This window comes from Diorhabda carinulata, chromosome X (genome assembly GCF_026250575.1).
Source record: "Diorhabda carinulata isolate Delta chromosome X, icDioCari1.1, whole genome shotgun sequence".
Lineage (NCBI taxonomy): Eukaryota > Metazoa > Arthropoda > Insecta > Coleoptera > Chrysomelidae > Diorhabda > Diorhabda carinulata.
This window is the reverse complement of record NC_079472.1, coordinates 51,939,595-51,956,399: the sequence shown is the minus strand read 5'-3', so window position 1 is coordinate 51,956,399 and position 16,805 is coordinate 51,939,595. Positions and strand designations below refer to the sequence as shown.

At 31.7% G+C, this 16,805-nt stretch overlaps 1 protein-coding gene across 1 annotated transcript; it reads left to right on the top strand.

Moving 5' to 3' along the window:
• The first annotated feature begins 1,299 nt into the window (after window positions 1–1,299).
• On the top strand, window positions 1,300–16,105 carry LOC130901313 (mitochondrial 2-oxodicarboxylate carrier). Its single transcript, XM_057812566.1, has 6 exons — window positions 1,300–1,663; window positions 1,716–1,924; window positions 1,980–2,042; window positions 5,100–5,372; window positions 6,726–6,907; window positions 8,289–16,105. The coding sequence occupies exons 1-6, from the start codon at window positions 1,600–1,602 to the stop codon at window positions 8,404–8,406; spliced, it is 909 nt and encodes a 302-aa protein (XP_057668549.1). The 5' UTR covers window positions 1,300–1,599; the 3' UTR covers window positions 8,407–16,105.
• Window positions 16,106–16,805: the final 700 nt, after the last annotated feature.

The window sequence follows — 16,805 nt, the reverse complement described above, 5'->3', positions numbered from 1 at the left end:
GCTGAATACGGATTTTTCACCTCCAAGGTAAAAACTGATGGAGTCACTGATTGAAGAGAGTAGACAATCCACGGACGTGCAAAATTTTCACGTTGTGTTTGTGTAACCCTTGTGTATCTGTATGTATTTATAGTCAATAAATTTATTTCAAAACAATATATTGTCTAGAATAAAATAATTTAAAAAAATATTAATTCTTTTTATTGTAATCATTTGATATCGACATGATCTCGAAACATTTAATTTTCGGAGCAAGTGATATTATCGCTGCTAACTATTTATAAAATAATCTGAATTCTAGTGATTAATTTTAAAAATTTCTTCTTTTACACTTTTACAATATTAATATCTAGATTTCATTATTTTTCCTAAATTTCTCATATCTTTAAGAAATTATTTCATAAAGATTAATATCAAATAGATATTGAACTTTCATTATTTCCACTGTACGGGGCTTGCTACTTAAGTTTTGAGATTTGGCAACACTGCGTTTCATCCAAACCTGTTTATTTTGTTTTTTTGCCTCTACTCGAAGTAGGTTCATCCTCAACTTCATTTTCTTCTTTAGTTTGTTGATTGGTATCTGAAGGTATATGGAAATCAGATCTCGTGTCAAATTGACTTGGCTCACAAATACTTGATGTATCAGAAAATGACATTTTCAGTCGACGTTTTTAGGAATATGGAGCATTTTAACAGACTTTGAATAGCAATATGGCTCTCGTACTTTCACCATAAAATGAATTTTAGGTTATAATTTTTGAAGATGAATACTTTCAATTCATACCATAAGATAATACGAAACATTTTGTGTATAAAATACTTATCTACTTACTGTTATATAAATCTGCAAATGTCTGGATATAATAAAAAGCACTTGAAAACAACTGAAAAACGAATGAAAGACGTAGATACGACAAAGTTTCCGAAACTTGGGCCATGTTTCCCTATCAAAGAGTATTAAAATCCCGATGTGGCCTAAGTGTATTTGCTGTGCCATTTAGTAGGTAGTTGAGAAAGGTCAACGCTCTTCTACACCTAAAAAGTGGTTGATGTGTTCAAATCACATCTTATGGAGGTACCTCAATCGGAATGGAAAAAATGCTTCGACAATTTGTTCAAACGCATGCAAAAGTGTATCATCTTAATGGATAATATTTAAAAAAAAATTAAGCCGTATACCATTGTAAATATTTGTTTTTATTCATCTTTCTCAAAACTTTCATAGTAACCCCCGTATTAGCTCTATACGGAACGGAAAACCACACCTAACCTAACTTATATTTCTAATTTTGTGATCAGTTTATGTGCTGTAGAACCACAAAGCACCTATTTATAATATGCGTAAGCTATTCGGTAAGAAGATAAATCTGAGTGTTTTAAGATTATGTTGTAATGTGAATTTGACAGGGATGTATTAAAATTGAAATCTATAATTATTGTATGTGTTATCTCCAGTGTTTTAAATGAATACCGTTTCAGAATCTGTGATATTGTTATCTAAAATCTTTTAAAGCAATTTTAATTCTGTGAAGATATTAAATATTAGTATAGGTTACCAAAAACGTCTAGTCTTCCATAAATTTAGTTGTTTCCAAAATGGGAAAATTGAAAGAAACTTTAAAAGAAGGAGCGATTCAAATTGGCTCTGGAGGCTCAGCAGGTATTTTTTTAATTTTCAGTTGTATTGTGAAAAAATAAATGAATCTTTTTAGGTTTTGTTGAGGTGTGTATTATGCATCCTCTTGATTTAGTAAAAACAAGACTACAAATACAGACAAAATCAACGGATAGAAATGATTCAAGATATTACAGAGGCATTATTGATTGCTTTGGAAAAATGTATAAACATGAAGGTTTGTTATCTTTTTGGAAAGGTATATTACCTCCTATTTTAGCGGAAACTCCTAAAAGAGCTGTAAAAGTATGTTTATTTGTTAACTTTGCTGTACCTCTTTATCTGATTTGTTTTGTTTCAGTTTTTCACTTTCGAACAATACAAACAGTTTTTTATGTTTGGATCTTTAACTCCTACTCCATTGGTGAGTAATTGAGAGAATTTTTGAAATTTTAATACAAAATATGCCCAATAATTAGTTGAACTGAAATTTTTTTGCAATTATTAAATAAGGATTTTATTATTTGAAATAGAAAAATACAAAAACAAATGTAATGGGATTAAATGTTATATAATATTTTTCTAATAATAGACTAACAATATTGTATAAAGAATAGGTAAAATTACATCAATATATATATATATATATATATATATATATATATATATTGATGTTGTTCTATGCTGTTCTATGTTTCTAAATTCAGGAGGTCTTTTCTATAACAAAATTTCCTCAGCCCACCCCTTCCTGAAATATAACCCTTAAAAGTTGGTGACTAAAATTGAGTTTACATATTTGTTTTCTAAAGTTTTGGTCATGCTAGAAACTTGGAATTCTGTAATTTTCGTGGACTTCCAAAGGACTAACTATGGGAATGTTTTCAATATTACTGTTATATTATACGGGAGTAAAATTAGCAATCCTTACTACATTTTATATCAAAACTTTTATTCAGTATGAATAAAATTATAACTAGAAATCCTTGTTTTATTTAAAAATATTTTTTATTCCATTTTTGTCCCAAAACCAATACCTACAGAGAAAAAAAAATAAACACCACAATTTTTTTAATAAATTGAGTGGAAAACAGTAAAGATGTAAAATTTAATACGATTCATAATGAATGCTAGAAATGTAACAGTTATATTGAAAAAATACCCATAGTTAGTCCTTTGCAATTGCACGAAAATTACAGAATTCCAAGTATCTAGCATGACTGAAATTTTAGAAAAAAAAATTTAAACTCCATTTTAGTCACCACCTTTTAAGTGTGATATCTTGGAAAGAGCTGGGCTGATGAAAGATCTGATGATTCTGTGGGATTAGGTATAGGGCTACTAATTCGGCTTAAAACAAAATTCCATTTTTATGACTAAAAAAGTGTGTATAGATGATATAAGTTGATTTTAGGTCCTCAATATGATAAGAATAATGAACATTTCAAACAAACTATCATTAAACAAACAAATACAATTGAACTGGGGATTGGATAATCCCCTTATCGTAGAAAAAACAGTTTTAACAACAACCTTTGAAGAAATTGTTGCGAATAGACTAACTGACTTTTTGGAAATATTTAAACTGATTTCTAATAAACAATTCGCACTTTGCAAGGGATTATCCACTCAGGATGCGATTGCCAACATAACTTCAAAACTCCACAATGTGATAGAAGTGGGAAAGCCCTCCCTGTGCATATTCCTAGATTTGTCAAAGGCAAAAAATTATAAGAATCTTTTCTTGTAAAGCATTCAATTCTCTACAAAATATGTTCTGACTTAACTAGTCTGATGACTTGTTAAAGAGTTAATAAATTCCAAAGTTGGAAATGGGAAATTGAAATTTTCGACGCGGCACCTCTTAATATTAATATTAAGAGCTCTAAATTTTTCTCGATTTTTTTTCGTCATTTCAAACTATATTTTCAATATTAATAAGAGAAAAAAATAGTCGATTTTTTTTAAACACTCTACTGTACACATATATGAGGAGCAAAAATTCAAATTTTCCACTTTAGTGAGAAAATGGCCCTTTTGTTTTAAGAGGTAATGAGTAGGTGGTATTTGTTTTTTTGTAAAACTGATTAAGGGGGTTATATAAGCTAGGATAGTATCTGAAATAAGGTAAATACTTTTTGTTAAACCAGCCATCACTAAAAAATGGACAAAATTCTTTTTGTATTTATAATGTGGATAATAACTTTTTTGACGTTTAGCGATCAGGATTATACTCTATTTGATCGCAATGAAAAGGAACCTAATTTTATTCATAAATGCTACAAACAATATAAGAAATCAAGCAAAAGAAAGTAAACAACTAGTTCTCCATTCTCCTCGTTACAGTCACAGTCTTGCGAATCATCTTCACATTCGCCATGCAAAATTCTACTTGGTACACTGGCCAGGAATGTCGTGAAAAATTGAAGTTTTTCATCCCAATTTTCATCGCAAAGTAACAGCAACGTCTGTAAGCTTTTGCTTATTTTAGTAATCAATTCAAATTTTTTTGAAGTATTGTCATGTCGTTATTTTGGCTCCACTTTTATTCTAACCAAGCCCAGTCTGTCAGTCTTTTCTAAAAATGATCAGCTTCATGTCTTTTATATCTATAAACTTTTTCAAATCTTTATCCAGTGCTTTGTAATCTTGAATCAACCAATCTTCTCCAAGTTGTTTTACTGTACCAATTTCCTCGTAGATTTTCATGTATTCTTGAACTTTAAGCAGTACTTCATACTTATTTTTTCAAGTCTTCCAAAGACCCCTGCTGGCTGGCAAAAATGAGTGCCCTCTGACTGGGAAGGTTACTCTTATTTCTTGAAGAGAAGGAGGGGCATACCTCGTCAGCGAAAGAGCTAATGAATACATTACGTAAGAATTTTTATTTTCGCCTGCATATCCGTTGGCAAATGAAAGTTGAACTCTACAGCTAGCCTTATATGACTTCTTGGAAAATTAACCAAAGCGGACGCAATTTCATTTCCTCCCCTTCCTGCTTAAGTTTCTTTCCATGTGTAAAAAAATGGAGAGTGAGTTTTATAATCAGTTATGTAGAAATTATAAAAGGAGAATTGTCTTAAGTAATAAGCCTCACCAATTGAAAATTTGGGAAGATTTTGTACTAGTTGGAGTTGGAAACAAAACACCTGTGAATCCGGTTCTTCTCGCTTCATCAATGTTTTGAATTGTTTTGCACTTAATTTCTGAATACGCAATTTGGTTAAAATAGTCACTTTCTTGGTAGCATTAATTAATTAATTTTTCCAATGTTACTCATTCATTTTTCGAAAAACTCTTAGAAAAACTTGTGTTCCATATAATGATACTATTTCTATATCTGGTTTTTCCTTAATTTAGTTTTTTACTTTCAATTTAATGTAGATTGCAGTCATCTATCATTTTTTTACACTTGAATCTGTGTTTAATTTAAATTACTACTCTATTTTTTTATTTGAATTCATTTATATACTTTTTGCTTTAGACTTTCTCACTAGCTGGTCTTGGAGCAGGTGCAACTGAAGCAGTGTTTGTAAATCCTTTTGAAGTGGTAAAAGTCTCCCTACAAGCTAATAAATTAAAAACTAAAGAAGCACCGAGTACTTGGACTGTTACAAGAACTATTATTAATGAAAATGGTTTTGGATTGAAAGGGCTCAATAAGGGACTTACTGCTACTATTGCCAGAAATTCAATTTTCAATATGTTCTACTTTGGATTTTATCACTCAGTGAAAGGTTTACTTCCCGAATATGAAGTGAGTATTTACTCTTGTTTTAGCACCAATGTTTGCTTTGCTGTGAATAATATTGAGAAACAAATAATGAGTATTTTAGGGTTTTTTATTTTTATTTTTTTTTAAATTTTTTAGACAAAATTGTAATTGTGTTTATAAAGTTATCGATCTATATTTCTTTCATTTATTGCATTGCCCTTTTTTCATTTCTAGGATATGAATTTTATTTCTTGAATTTTGGTCTTTCTCCCTGTTAATCATTCTATTACTCATTATGATTACTAATTAGAAATGTCTAGAAATGATTTGAGAATTTTGTTACATAAGCTCTGCTCTTCTTTATCTAGCTGAATTTTTTAGATTTATAAAATTCATTTATTGTTTAAAGTATGTTATAATAACTAATTTATCATCTTCAGAGACTGAAGTTTAACTTCCGTGGTACTAAGCATTATATTCAGTATGCTCTTTTTTTGTTTAGTTTAGTCTAAATTCTTTCTCCTCATTTACTTCGTTTTTGTCATTCCCTTTTTCCGTTCATGTAATTTATCTCTTCCACCCACTAGTTCTTTATCTCTCCTATACAAAGGCTATACTATGCTGTGTCAATACACAGCATTCATCTGTCCTATCTACAAGAAGGGTTTAAAACTAAACTGCACCAACTACAGAGGTATTTCCTTACTGAACGTCACCTACAAAGTAATGGTCAGGAAACTGCCGAGAAGGCTGAAGATCCTTGAGAAGTGTCACGAATACAACATAAAAGTACATTAACTCTTCATAGACTTTCGGCAAGCTTACGACAGCGTAAAAAGAAGCTGCCTTTATGAAACGCAATGTATACTTCGTGTGTCAGACAAGCTAATAAGACTGGTGAAGTTGAAAGTAACACAACATCATGCCGATTCAACGTTAGAAGAGGTCTGAAGCAAGAGGATGCTTTTATTGTTCAATCTGACCTTGGAAAGAATATTTAGGAGACTGCAGATCTACCCGGGAGGAACCCTACTCAACCGATGAAAACAGAAGGTGACTTACGCGGACAATGTTGAACTGCTAAGCACAAGGAAAATAGAGTTTAGGAGGACAGTTGTCTGGGATGCCAAGATTCTTAAAGGACCATAGCTCCAATTGGAAGGAAGAATGTAATGGCTATGCATCTTAGTATTTGTCATTTTTTGTTTTTTGTTTTCATTCCTCAATAAAATAACTGTTAGCTCTTATTTTCCTAAATTCCAGACTGTTATTCTCATTTTTTTTTTCAAATACTAATAAAATATAAATTATTTATACAACATTGGAATTTAATTTCAAAGTTCACTTTGTATATTAAATTTTTTTTATTTAATCTATATTCGTTTCTATTTTTAGAATCCCTATCGAGAATTCTTCAAGAAGATTGGACTAGGTTTTATTTCTGGTAGTGTGGCTTCATGTCTGAATATCCCCTTTGATGTAGCCAAATCTAGAATTCAAGGACCTCAACCGGTTATTGGCGAAGTTAAATACAGGACAACTATAAATTCAATTGTTATAGTTTATCGAGAAGAAGGGTGAGTAATATTTGCAATCGATTTGCTTTTTAAAACATTTAATCCACTCTGGTTATTTGGATTGATGAAATTTTACAATCCATATTTAAGCAACTTCCCATTTATTTATATATAAAGGCTTACATTTAGGTCTATAGCCTTGTAATTTCTCTCCACTTCTTTCAGTCCCTTGCTTTTTCTCTCCAGCTTTGGATGTTTCTCTCTCTTCCACCGCTTCCATCCATCGTTTCAAGAGTCTGTCTTCCTCCATTTGTTCTAAGTGACCTAACCATTGAAATCTTTCTTTATAAACGCGCTGATTGGAGCCTCATTGAAAAGTGTGTAAATTTCGTGGTTTCTTCTCTCCCATCCTAACTCTTTTTCCTCCAAAAATTCCTTTTAATATTTTTCTCTCCCAGATTTCCAATTTCTGTTTAGTTTTATTCGTCATTATCCAAGTTTTACAGGTGCATGTCAAGATGGGTCTCAACATTGTCTTATAAATTCGAACTTTTTGTTTATCTCTATACCTTTTTCAATGTTAATATTCTTCTAAGGATGCTTGTAGGTACAGCTATTACTTTTGGCAATTCTTAATTCGATTTCCTTCTCTTCTTGGCATTTATTATCTAGTAGTACACCCAAATATATGAAATTTTCTACTTCTCCAAATTCTATTATCGTCCCATCATGTTTATAAACTTAAAATTGTTTTTTGTCTTACTTCCACATTTATTCTTTAGTTCCATAAACTTTCTTTTGTCATTATTGAAGTGTAGGTCTATCTGCTGCTTTTAATAGTTGTTTTGTGGTTTTTTCAAGCTCTCTTCTGTTTCTTGCTATCAACGCCACATATTCGGCAAAAGTTAAGTATTGATGACTTCTGTTATTATCATACCTTTTTTGTTGATATTGGTTCTTCTCATTATGCCTTCTAAAACTACATTAAATTATACCTTTGATAGGGGGTCGCCTTGTCTAAATTCTTGTTGTGTTTTCCCTTTTATTTACTGATTTGAAATTTTTTAATTTCTAATTACTTAATTCCAATGATGATCAAATGAAAAATCCACAAAACAATTGATTAATTAGTGGTAATTAATTAGTCTGCTCTGAAATTAATTTTGATTATCAAAATTTATTCCATGATGTCTTTGAAGTATTTCTAACGTCAACACTTTACAGTATTGTTATATTTTTATCTGTTTTCATCAATGTGCTGGAATTGTAAATAGTTTTTTCATATTTGTTGAGAGTCAAAATATTTATTTTCACTGTAGCTTCTATCTTGCAAAAGCAGAGTAATAGACAGCTAAATGCGAATTGAATTCAAAATAAGAAGATTAATATCTTAATGTCCAACAAAAAGTCCATGTATTAATAATTTTTGTTATATTTTTAGGTTTGCAGCATTATATAAAGGCCTCCTGCCAAAAGTATTGCGTTTGGGACCTGGGGGGGCTATTATGTTGGTAGTATATGATTACATGCACGAATACCTGACAAAAATTTTGAAATAACTGTCTAAATGTTGTGTTTTCATTTTAGACAGTTTTTAAAATATCATATCAGTTTTAAAATGCTAAAACGACTGTCCGCAGATGGTTATTATAGTATGCGCAGTATATGATATAATTAATTTGCTAAAATTGAAAATCGCAAAAAACAAATTCATTTTCCAAATAAGGTCTATCGTAACCTATCAAAAAAGGTTTGAATCAGTTTTTATAAGGAAAGTGGTGTATAAAAATATTCCACAGCTAAAAAACTTTGATAAATTAATTTAAAGGCCACAATAATAAAGTATAACATACTAATTGCCATTTTCTTCATGAAATAGTTAAACCTTAGTTTGCATTATCTGCTATCTGGAAAATAACGTTAACTAAAAGATAACTACGAGTGAAGAAAAGTGATAAGTATTTTTAAATCTCATAATTACTTTACATAAGTTTTCTGTTTTAAACAAATTACCTTGTGAGTTGACATTGACATTTTTAATTGGAACCTATTAGATGCTTATTCTTGGTAAAACATGTTTTTCGAAATAAATTCACCATAGTTTTCTGATGGTGATTTAACTTTATTAGTATAACTGACAAAAAATTCACTTTTTTTAATTTAAAAATTGGTATCTGATTCCACAGGCTTGCACTTCTCCAACGAAACGAGTCCTAATAAATTGACGTTCTGGGTGTCTGAAGATGAACTCGATGCTCATGAGCCACGTCTACCTGTCTAGTAGGTCCTGTAAATACTGCTGAAGTTGAGATTATGTTAGACAGTTGGGAACAGAATCTGCTATAGTGTTATCGGACAAACAGAGTCAAGTCAGCGACATTTCTTCTATGCTCTAAACTATCCAAGTTTTTGGACTCTAGGTCGCCTATAAGTCGAATTGATCTCTTCTATGTTGAGTCGAGCTTCCTCAGGGTATGTTTGGGAGCTGAGCTCTAAATATACGAGCAATACTCCATAGATGGTCGAATCTGGTCCTTGTAGAGGATTAGAAGCTGTTGCAAAGTATATAGCTTTTTGGTCTTAAAGAGGGCTCCAAGTTGTCATGAAGCTATCTCAGCTAGTTCGGCCATGTGACTATGCCAAGACATATCGCTCCCAACTTCAACACTAAAAAAGCGAATTTGTGGTGATGGTGATATTTTATGTCCAGGACTAAATCCTGAGCTGTGGGCCCAGCCTCCTTTGTAGAAACAGCAGTCTGTTTCTCTGCTGTGGTGATCTATTGCTGCCTACAGATTTGGGTGCTAGTCGAATTGATTGAGGCGGCTGATTTGCACAACGAGGTTACTATCGTTAGCGAAGCAGATCGGGTTTGCAGTTTTGTCGAGTAGATCGTTGATGTACAGGAGAAAGAGAGTAAGTTGCATCTTTGCAGAATACCATCGTTGACCTTAAACCTTTCTAAGGTGTGTCCATCAATACCGTACTGTATGGATCAGTCTTTGAGAAAGCTACTAAGCCAGACGATAAGTGACAACGACAAAACGTACGATATAATATATTTAGAAGAATTGCATGCCAAAAGCCTTCGATATGTAAAGTGAGATTGCTTTGGGTTACCCATATTTCACTTCATACGCTGGTGACATAGGCAAGGAGATCTCCAGTTGATCTATGTTTACTAAAGCCGTATTGATGGTCGCTGATGATGTTAGCAGACTCAAGATATTTCAAGATTTGCTGGTTAACGACTTTCTGACTTTTCTATGGACTCAGTAATGGCTGGGACTAAAGCAATTGGGCGGTAGTTGTTGGGGACCGTCTTTTTTCCTTTTCAAGATATGGGTTGAAACCGAGAGAGTTCCCAATCTGCAGGGAAGAATGAATGGAGTTATAATAGCTTTATTCATATTTTCTGTTCCAAATTACTCTTTCAATTTCGGATTTTTTGCTTCTGAATTTCGTACATGTCGGAGACCCATCATCATATGGCTTTGAAATATAGTAAAAATAAATAAATAGTGATTTATTGTCGGCATTATTATTAAGATTCCAAAGAGGTCAATGTGATAGAATTTATTAGAGACATTATGCATTATGCGAATCCTGTTGCATTTTGAAGTATTTTGATTGTATACAGGTTGCTTCTAAATTCATTCATAAAAATTCCATATGTGATTGCCAGTATGCAATTATGATGGATCATCACAAAATTTCATCAGCCCACTCTGTACCCAACAATTATGTTTTATTTTTTTTTCTCAAGCAACAAGAAAGTTTGACATTATTCTAGTATTTTAATTGAATCTTTTTGGTTATCGAGTAGAAAATGAATTGGAACCAATTCGTCAGTTTTTCGTCTCTCCATTCTTGTTGAATTTTAATCAGAGTAGGAAAAGAAATCTTCTGTAGCTCATTACGGCTCTTGTGATTTCTTAACCTGTTTCATATGCCGACTAAATTTCCAATACATTCGTATGTTTTGGTGTTTTAGCCCAATCAAATATAGAAGCCCCGATAGATCCAAGATTTCTCTCCCTGGCGTATCCCTCACTAATAATTTCTATATGTAAATTTGTATAGTGTTCAATTTCATTAGCCATTTCAATATTTATAAATTTTTGAAACGCACCTGTTATATTGGTAAAATCCATGTGTGATTTCTTCGGCACTGGTAGAATTTTCACACTATTTTTCCTTCGAGTTTTTTGACTCCAAATTGGGATATTTTGTCTATTTTTGGTTCTGTACTTTCCAATTAAGAAATGTTTATCACAACTGAAATCTTGTCTTTCATAATCACTCGATTCTATCGTGTCACTTATAATTCAATATAGTTTTGGTGATTTTTGTTGATTGAGGTGGACAAGGTATCAATTAAATCAATTAACAACTGTTTGCTTCAAAATATTTATCACTTCTTTCGTAGTACCAATACAAAAAAAAAACAGAAAATACAATAATAATATATGTTTCAATTACAACGAAAATAATATATTATTGTCACTTTGGCAATTCATTTTCGTTCACTTAATTTTAAGGTGTTTTCATTGACACAAAACAGTATCGAGAATCAAATCGCTGATGTATAGGGGAATGTATATCTTTATGAGAAGCATGAGTTGCAATTGTACAAGGTGGTAAGCGGAAAAGGAACTGCAGATTATTGTAAGCATCTCCTGGAAATTTAATGGTGTATATAATTTTGCAAGAAATTCAATTGATAGAGATTGGCACAAGAGAGGATAGTAGAGAGATTGAATTAAGTATAAAGTGAAGTAATAATAATAACATCATGCTTCCCTGAAACCAGTAATCGAAGTGTCACCATTAATCTGTCTTTTGGAGGAATCGCGCTCCGAAATTTTGTATCTTCCCTTGTAATCCGGTGTTTATCTAAATCCAGAAGGAGTTCAAATTGCACCATAGACATCCGGAGAAAAAATTCTATATTGCTGTGCATCTTCTACCCTCAGCTCATTTACAAGTGTGGAACATGCTCCTAATTCATATCTTCATTCACCTATTTCCTCGCCCAACAGACTCTTTTTTTACTCTCTGTTTTTGGACAATTTCGAGAATCCATTTATATGAATAAACTTGCCATTGTGAGTGGGGTCTCACACTTTCTCTCGAGGTCTCGAGACTGCAATGAATGTTGAGTTTCCAGAAGTGGTCTCAAGACCGAAAGTGATCGCAGATGGACAATAGCCTGAGACTAATGTCGAGACTTAGTCTCAGCTGAACACTTACCTTTGATTTTTAAGTGACGGACACTGTTTATAAAAAAATCAAATTCAAATGTACTCACCATATTTCATGAATTACTAGCCTCGCTCGCATTGAAGCCATTTTAGTATCAGAGATTATTACAATAGAGATAAATCAATCAATATGGTAACTATATTTTATGGCTTGGTTGGGATTATTAATTTTCAAAAATTACAACAAACCATGAAGTGTCAAAAGCATAAAATTTTATTAAAATATAACAACAAACATTTAAACATATTTCTCTGTAATAAAAATAAATAATTTTAACAATTTCAAAAGATATAAATGCAGAATATTAATCTAAGACATTTTAGTAGACTATATTATAAGTTTTTCCGTTGAGTGCAAATATGTGTAAATTCCAGTCATAAGACACACCCGAACAGGCTATATATAGTTGACCATGAGAGAATCGGGGCTTTTCTAAACTCCCGATACCTGTAATATCTGCTCTTGTGCTTTGTTATGTTTTCAATTAGAATGTAAGTTCAGTAGGAATAATTGAAATCATAATCAATAGCATCTAACCAAAAAATGACACCTAACCTCAAAAATTCAAATAGATTTATTCGCGAAAATTACGAAGTGAGCGACATCTGCTAATTTTCTTTCAAACTCCAGTAGAGGTAAACAACAAAGCCGGAATACCAACAAATTTTGTTGTTCTATGAACATAGAATAGAAAGTGTTATTTGAAATTTTAGTCTAAATAGAAAAACAACATACCTGTTTAAAGTGATTTTTTAATAGAAAAATAACCACACATCCAAAGATGCATTTAGAAAACAATAAAAACGTGGTAAAAATTGTAGTGTTACAAATGTTCTATTCTAATGGCCAATAAAACTCTTGTGTCTCTTTTTGGCAGTTTCGTGTCGATATGCAAGTATACCCTACTAACATGAAAAAATACATTTCCAATATTCAACTACATCATTCAGATTAAATTTTATCTCATGAGGCTGGAAAGCTAGACTTGACTTCTGTAGACAATGATATATCTGTCCTTGTATGGTAAAAGGGGAAAATCCGAGCATTTTTATATCTTTATCAACTTATCATTTGAAAGCAAGATATATACTTTCTTATTTTGCTTAAAAATTGCTTTTACTCGTCTGTGACACTTAACAATAAAGTTTTTAAAGGCTCTTCTGGTTCAACAAGTAATGGAAGTGAAACTTTACCACTGATATGATATGATAACAATGATAATCAAATGATGATTATGATATTAAATTGAAGGATCATATTGAAATCTAGTACCATTGAATACCTACCAATCCTTATGCATGAAATTTCGACGTCTCGTGGTCTGCATTTCTACATTATGAATTCTTCTCATCTGCGATTGTTCTGGTGATTCTATCGCTCTTCTAGTTGCCTGCAGCGTAACTTGTCTTTCTGAACGAACTTGTACCTGAAGAGGAGTTCCAGTTGCTCTCAAAACACATTGTCGCTCTGCTTGCTGTTGTCTTCTCAGCTCTGCGTGAACCGAAGATTCTTGATTTCGTGCAACTTTTGCTGCACGGACCTGCGACGAGTTTTTGGATAGATCAGATTTCCGCTTTCGAGTCATTTTTAAAGAAGAACAAAGTAAGAATTAAAACCAAAGAGTAAGATCTAAAATAAAGAATAGCATCTAACCACACAAATAACATCTAACCTAATAAATTCAAATAGTTTTATACTGCATATACAGGGTGAGTCGGGAGGAGCGCATCAAACTCTAGGAGTGTATTATACACGTTAATTTAATGTAAAAAAACTCATATGTTCTTATCCGATTTTCATTTGTTTTCAAGTTATAGCATATTAACAAATAAACAAATTATCACATAATTCTTAATCATAGCGTTCTTAAATAAATGTACCGCCATTAACTTTTAAATATTTTCTGCTTCGTCCACGAAGAGCGTTTGTTACTCTCCCAATTGGGGATCTGGAGATCTTGCAGGCCAATTAATGGGACCTCCATGACCAATCCAACGCCCTGGTAAACGTTCGTCCGAATGCTGCTTGACCTGACGAGAGACATGTGCAGGAGCTCCATCGTGCTGATAGTACATCTGCATTCTAATATTTACAGGAACGTCCTCCAGTAGGCCTTGTAATTCAATTTGTAAAAAATTTAGGTAGTTGTCTCCTGTGAGACGATTCTCCAAAATGAAAGGGCCAATTAAATAACTGTCAACCATACCACACCACACGTTTACAGAAAACTGATGTTGAAAATTGCTTTCGACTGTTGCGAGGGGATTTTCGTCCGACCATACATGATAGTTACGAGTATTATTAATACCATCACGGGTAAATGTAGCTTCATCCGTAAAGAGTATACTCGATACAACACGATGATTATTATTTATCCACCGACAACTCCATATGGTTAGCGTAATCCTCTGGTTGTAGGTGCTGTACTCTTTGTAGGTGATAAGGATATAAGCCTTGATCGTGGAATGTGTTTATCACCCTTTTTAATGGAATTCCCAATTGAGTGGCAATTCTCCGTGAGCTAGTAGTTCTTCTACTAGCTTTACTAGATGTAGAATATTTGTTACTTCTATCAAACCTTGTCGAGTAGCGCGTTCAGATGATATGTTAGCACTGGGAAGCTTACCAGTCTCGCATAATTTGTTAAAACTCCAATAATTAAGTTTTTATCAGGATATCTTTGGTGTGGAAAACGTTGATTTATTCCTCAGCAGCAGCTGTAGCATTTCCATAATAGAAATCATAAACAAACACCATATTTGCATATTCTAAATTTGAATAAGTATCTGATATTTTGCAACACTAACAATCACATAAATTCGAAATTAAATGTTCAGTTACTGTTCACTGTACACTGACAGTTCATCAAAACGTCAGAATTATCAAATTCCTTTGAGCCTCGAACATGGCATACTTTGATAATGTTAAAATTCAGATATAAGTGGAAAGCTAGATGAACATTTTTAATTACTCCATAACTTGAAAACAAATGAAAATCGGATAAGAACATATGATTTTTTTACATTATTTTCACGTGTATAATACACGTGAAGTTTGGTGCGCTCCTCCCGACTCACCCTGCTTAATGATAGAAAAAAATAACAATAAATATAGAAAAATTCCAAACATCCAATTATACTACTATGTGAAATTATAGTTTCACATGTAACCACAAAAATGACATCTAAACTAAAGAATTTAAATAGTTTTATACCGCACATATAATGACAGAAAAAAATAATAATAACTATAAAAATTCCAAATATCCAATTGACTATAATTTCAGTATCTAACCACAAAAATGACGTCTAACCTAAAAAATTCAAATAGTTTTAATCAGCATATGTAATGACAGAAAAAAATAACAATAAATAAAGAATCATTCCAAACAGCTGAAACTATAGTCAATTGGATTGGATATTGACGTGACCGTCGGTAACACGATGCAACGGTATTACAGTACTCAGGGCTGGAACTTCATTACTGGACTGCTAGATGGCGTTGAAGAAGCTTGATTTCGAGATTTTTTGACAAATAATTTTTTTGTTTCGTAAAAAATATTTTTTTTCATAAAAAGTATCCTGTTACTTCTAATACCCCCAAGAATATGCGTAACAAACATCCACATTTATGATATTAGTAAGGATATAATAAGTAATTTCATATAAGCAATCACCTGTATTTTCCTGATAGGATGCCAAAGACTAATTTAAACATTTTTGTAAGGTACGATAATCCTAGTACATGAAATTTGCAATGGGAAATATGAGTGAAAACTAATAAAATTAGATAAAGTTTTTATTATTTTTGAAAATTCACTAGTTTTGTTTGCAATAAGTTACCAGTCATTATGTATTTTGTTTTGTTGTGTTTTGTTATTGTATTGATACAGTGTTTTAAAAAATTTATTTGTATATAGTATACAAAGTGAGACTTCTACATGTTTACAATGCATTGTTTGTTCGTTTTTCTATTAATATATTTTATTGCATCTTTGGTAGTTTTCTTTGCCTAAAGTTTTAGGCTTTGGCTTCCAATATGGCTGTGTAAATTTACTAAATCAGTCTTGAGTTGGTCGAATATATCCGTAAGGCTGCAAAACAATAAAATGTGAAAAAATATCTTATACATGTGAAAACGAGAACAATTAAATTGATTAAAATTAATTTTGAAATACAATAAAAATATGAAATTACAGTAATATATAATATAAATGAAATAAAAACTTCTAGCAATGAAATAAACAGGGATAAAAAACCTTGCAGACGAGATGAATTCTCACCACTGCCTTATGGGAAAATAAATGAGTAAAAATATAAAAATTCCTAATTAGAAAACAATAATTTCACCTCAAATTAATTGTAAACTCAATCTTTATAAAACCAACAAACAAAGTGGAAGTATTGAAGATAATTTATAATTTGGAAAATAAAAATGGTGGTATTGATATATGTCAAATCTATTATATCTAGTCTAATAAGCGATACGTTGGCAAATATATTTAATAATTGCATAGATAACTCAATTTGGCCAGATGCACTAAAACTTGCTGATTAAAATTTAAAATATATTAAAACTGGTAGTAAACAAAAAATCGAAAACTATACACTGATATCATTAATATCCAATATTACTAAAATTTTCGAAAAAAATATTGAATAACAGATTTTATTACAAAAAATAAAATTCTGAG

Excerpts from the sequence above, each read along its gene's own strand:
- LOC130901313 (XM_057812566.1), top strand. The coding sequence starts at position 1,600 with ATGGGAAAATTGAAAGAAACTTTAAAAGAAGGAGCGATTCAAATTGGC. Across the intron at positions 1,664-1,715 it reads TGGCTCTGGAGGCTCAGCAG|GTTTTGTTGAGGTGTGTATT; the intron begins GTATTTTTTTAA and ends GAATCTTTTTAG. Across the intron at positions 1,925-1,979 it reads CTCCTAAAAGAGCTGTAAAA|TTTTTCACTTTCGAACAATA; the intron begins GTATGTTTATTT and ends GTTTTGTTTCAG.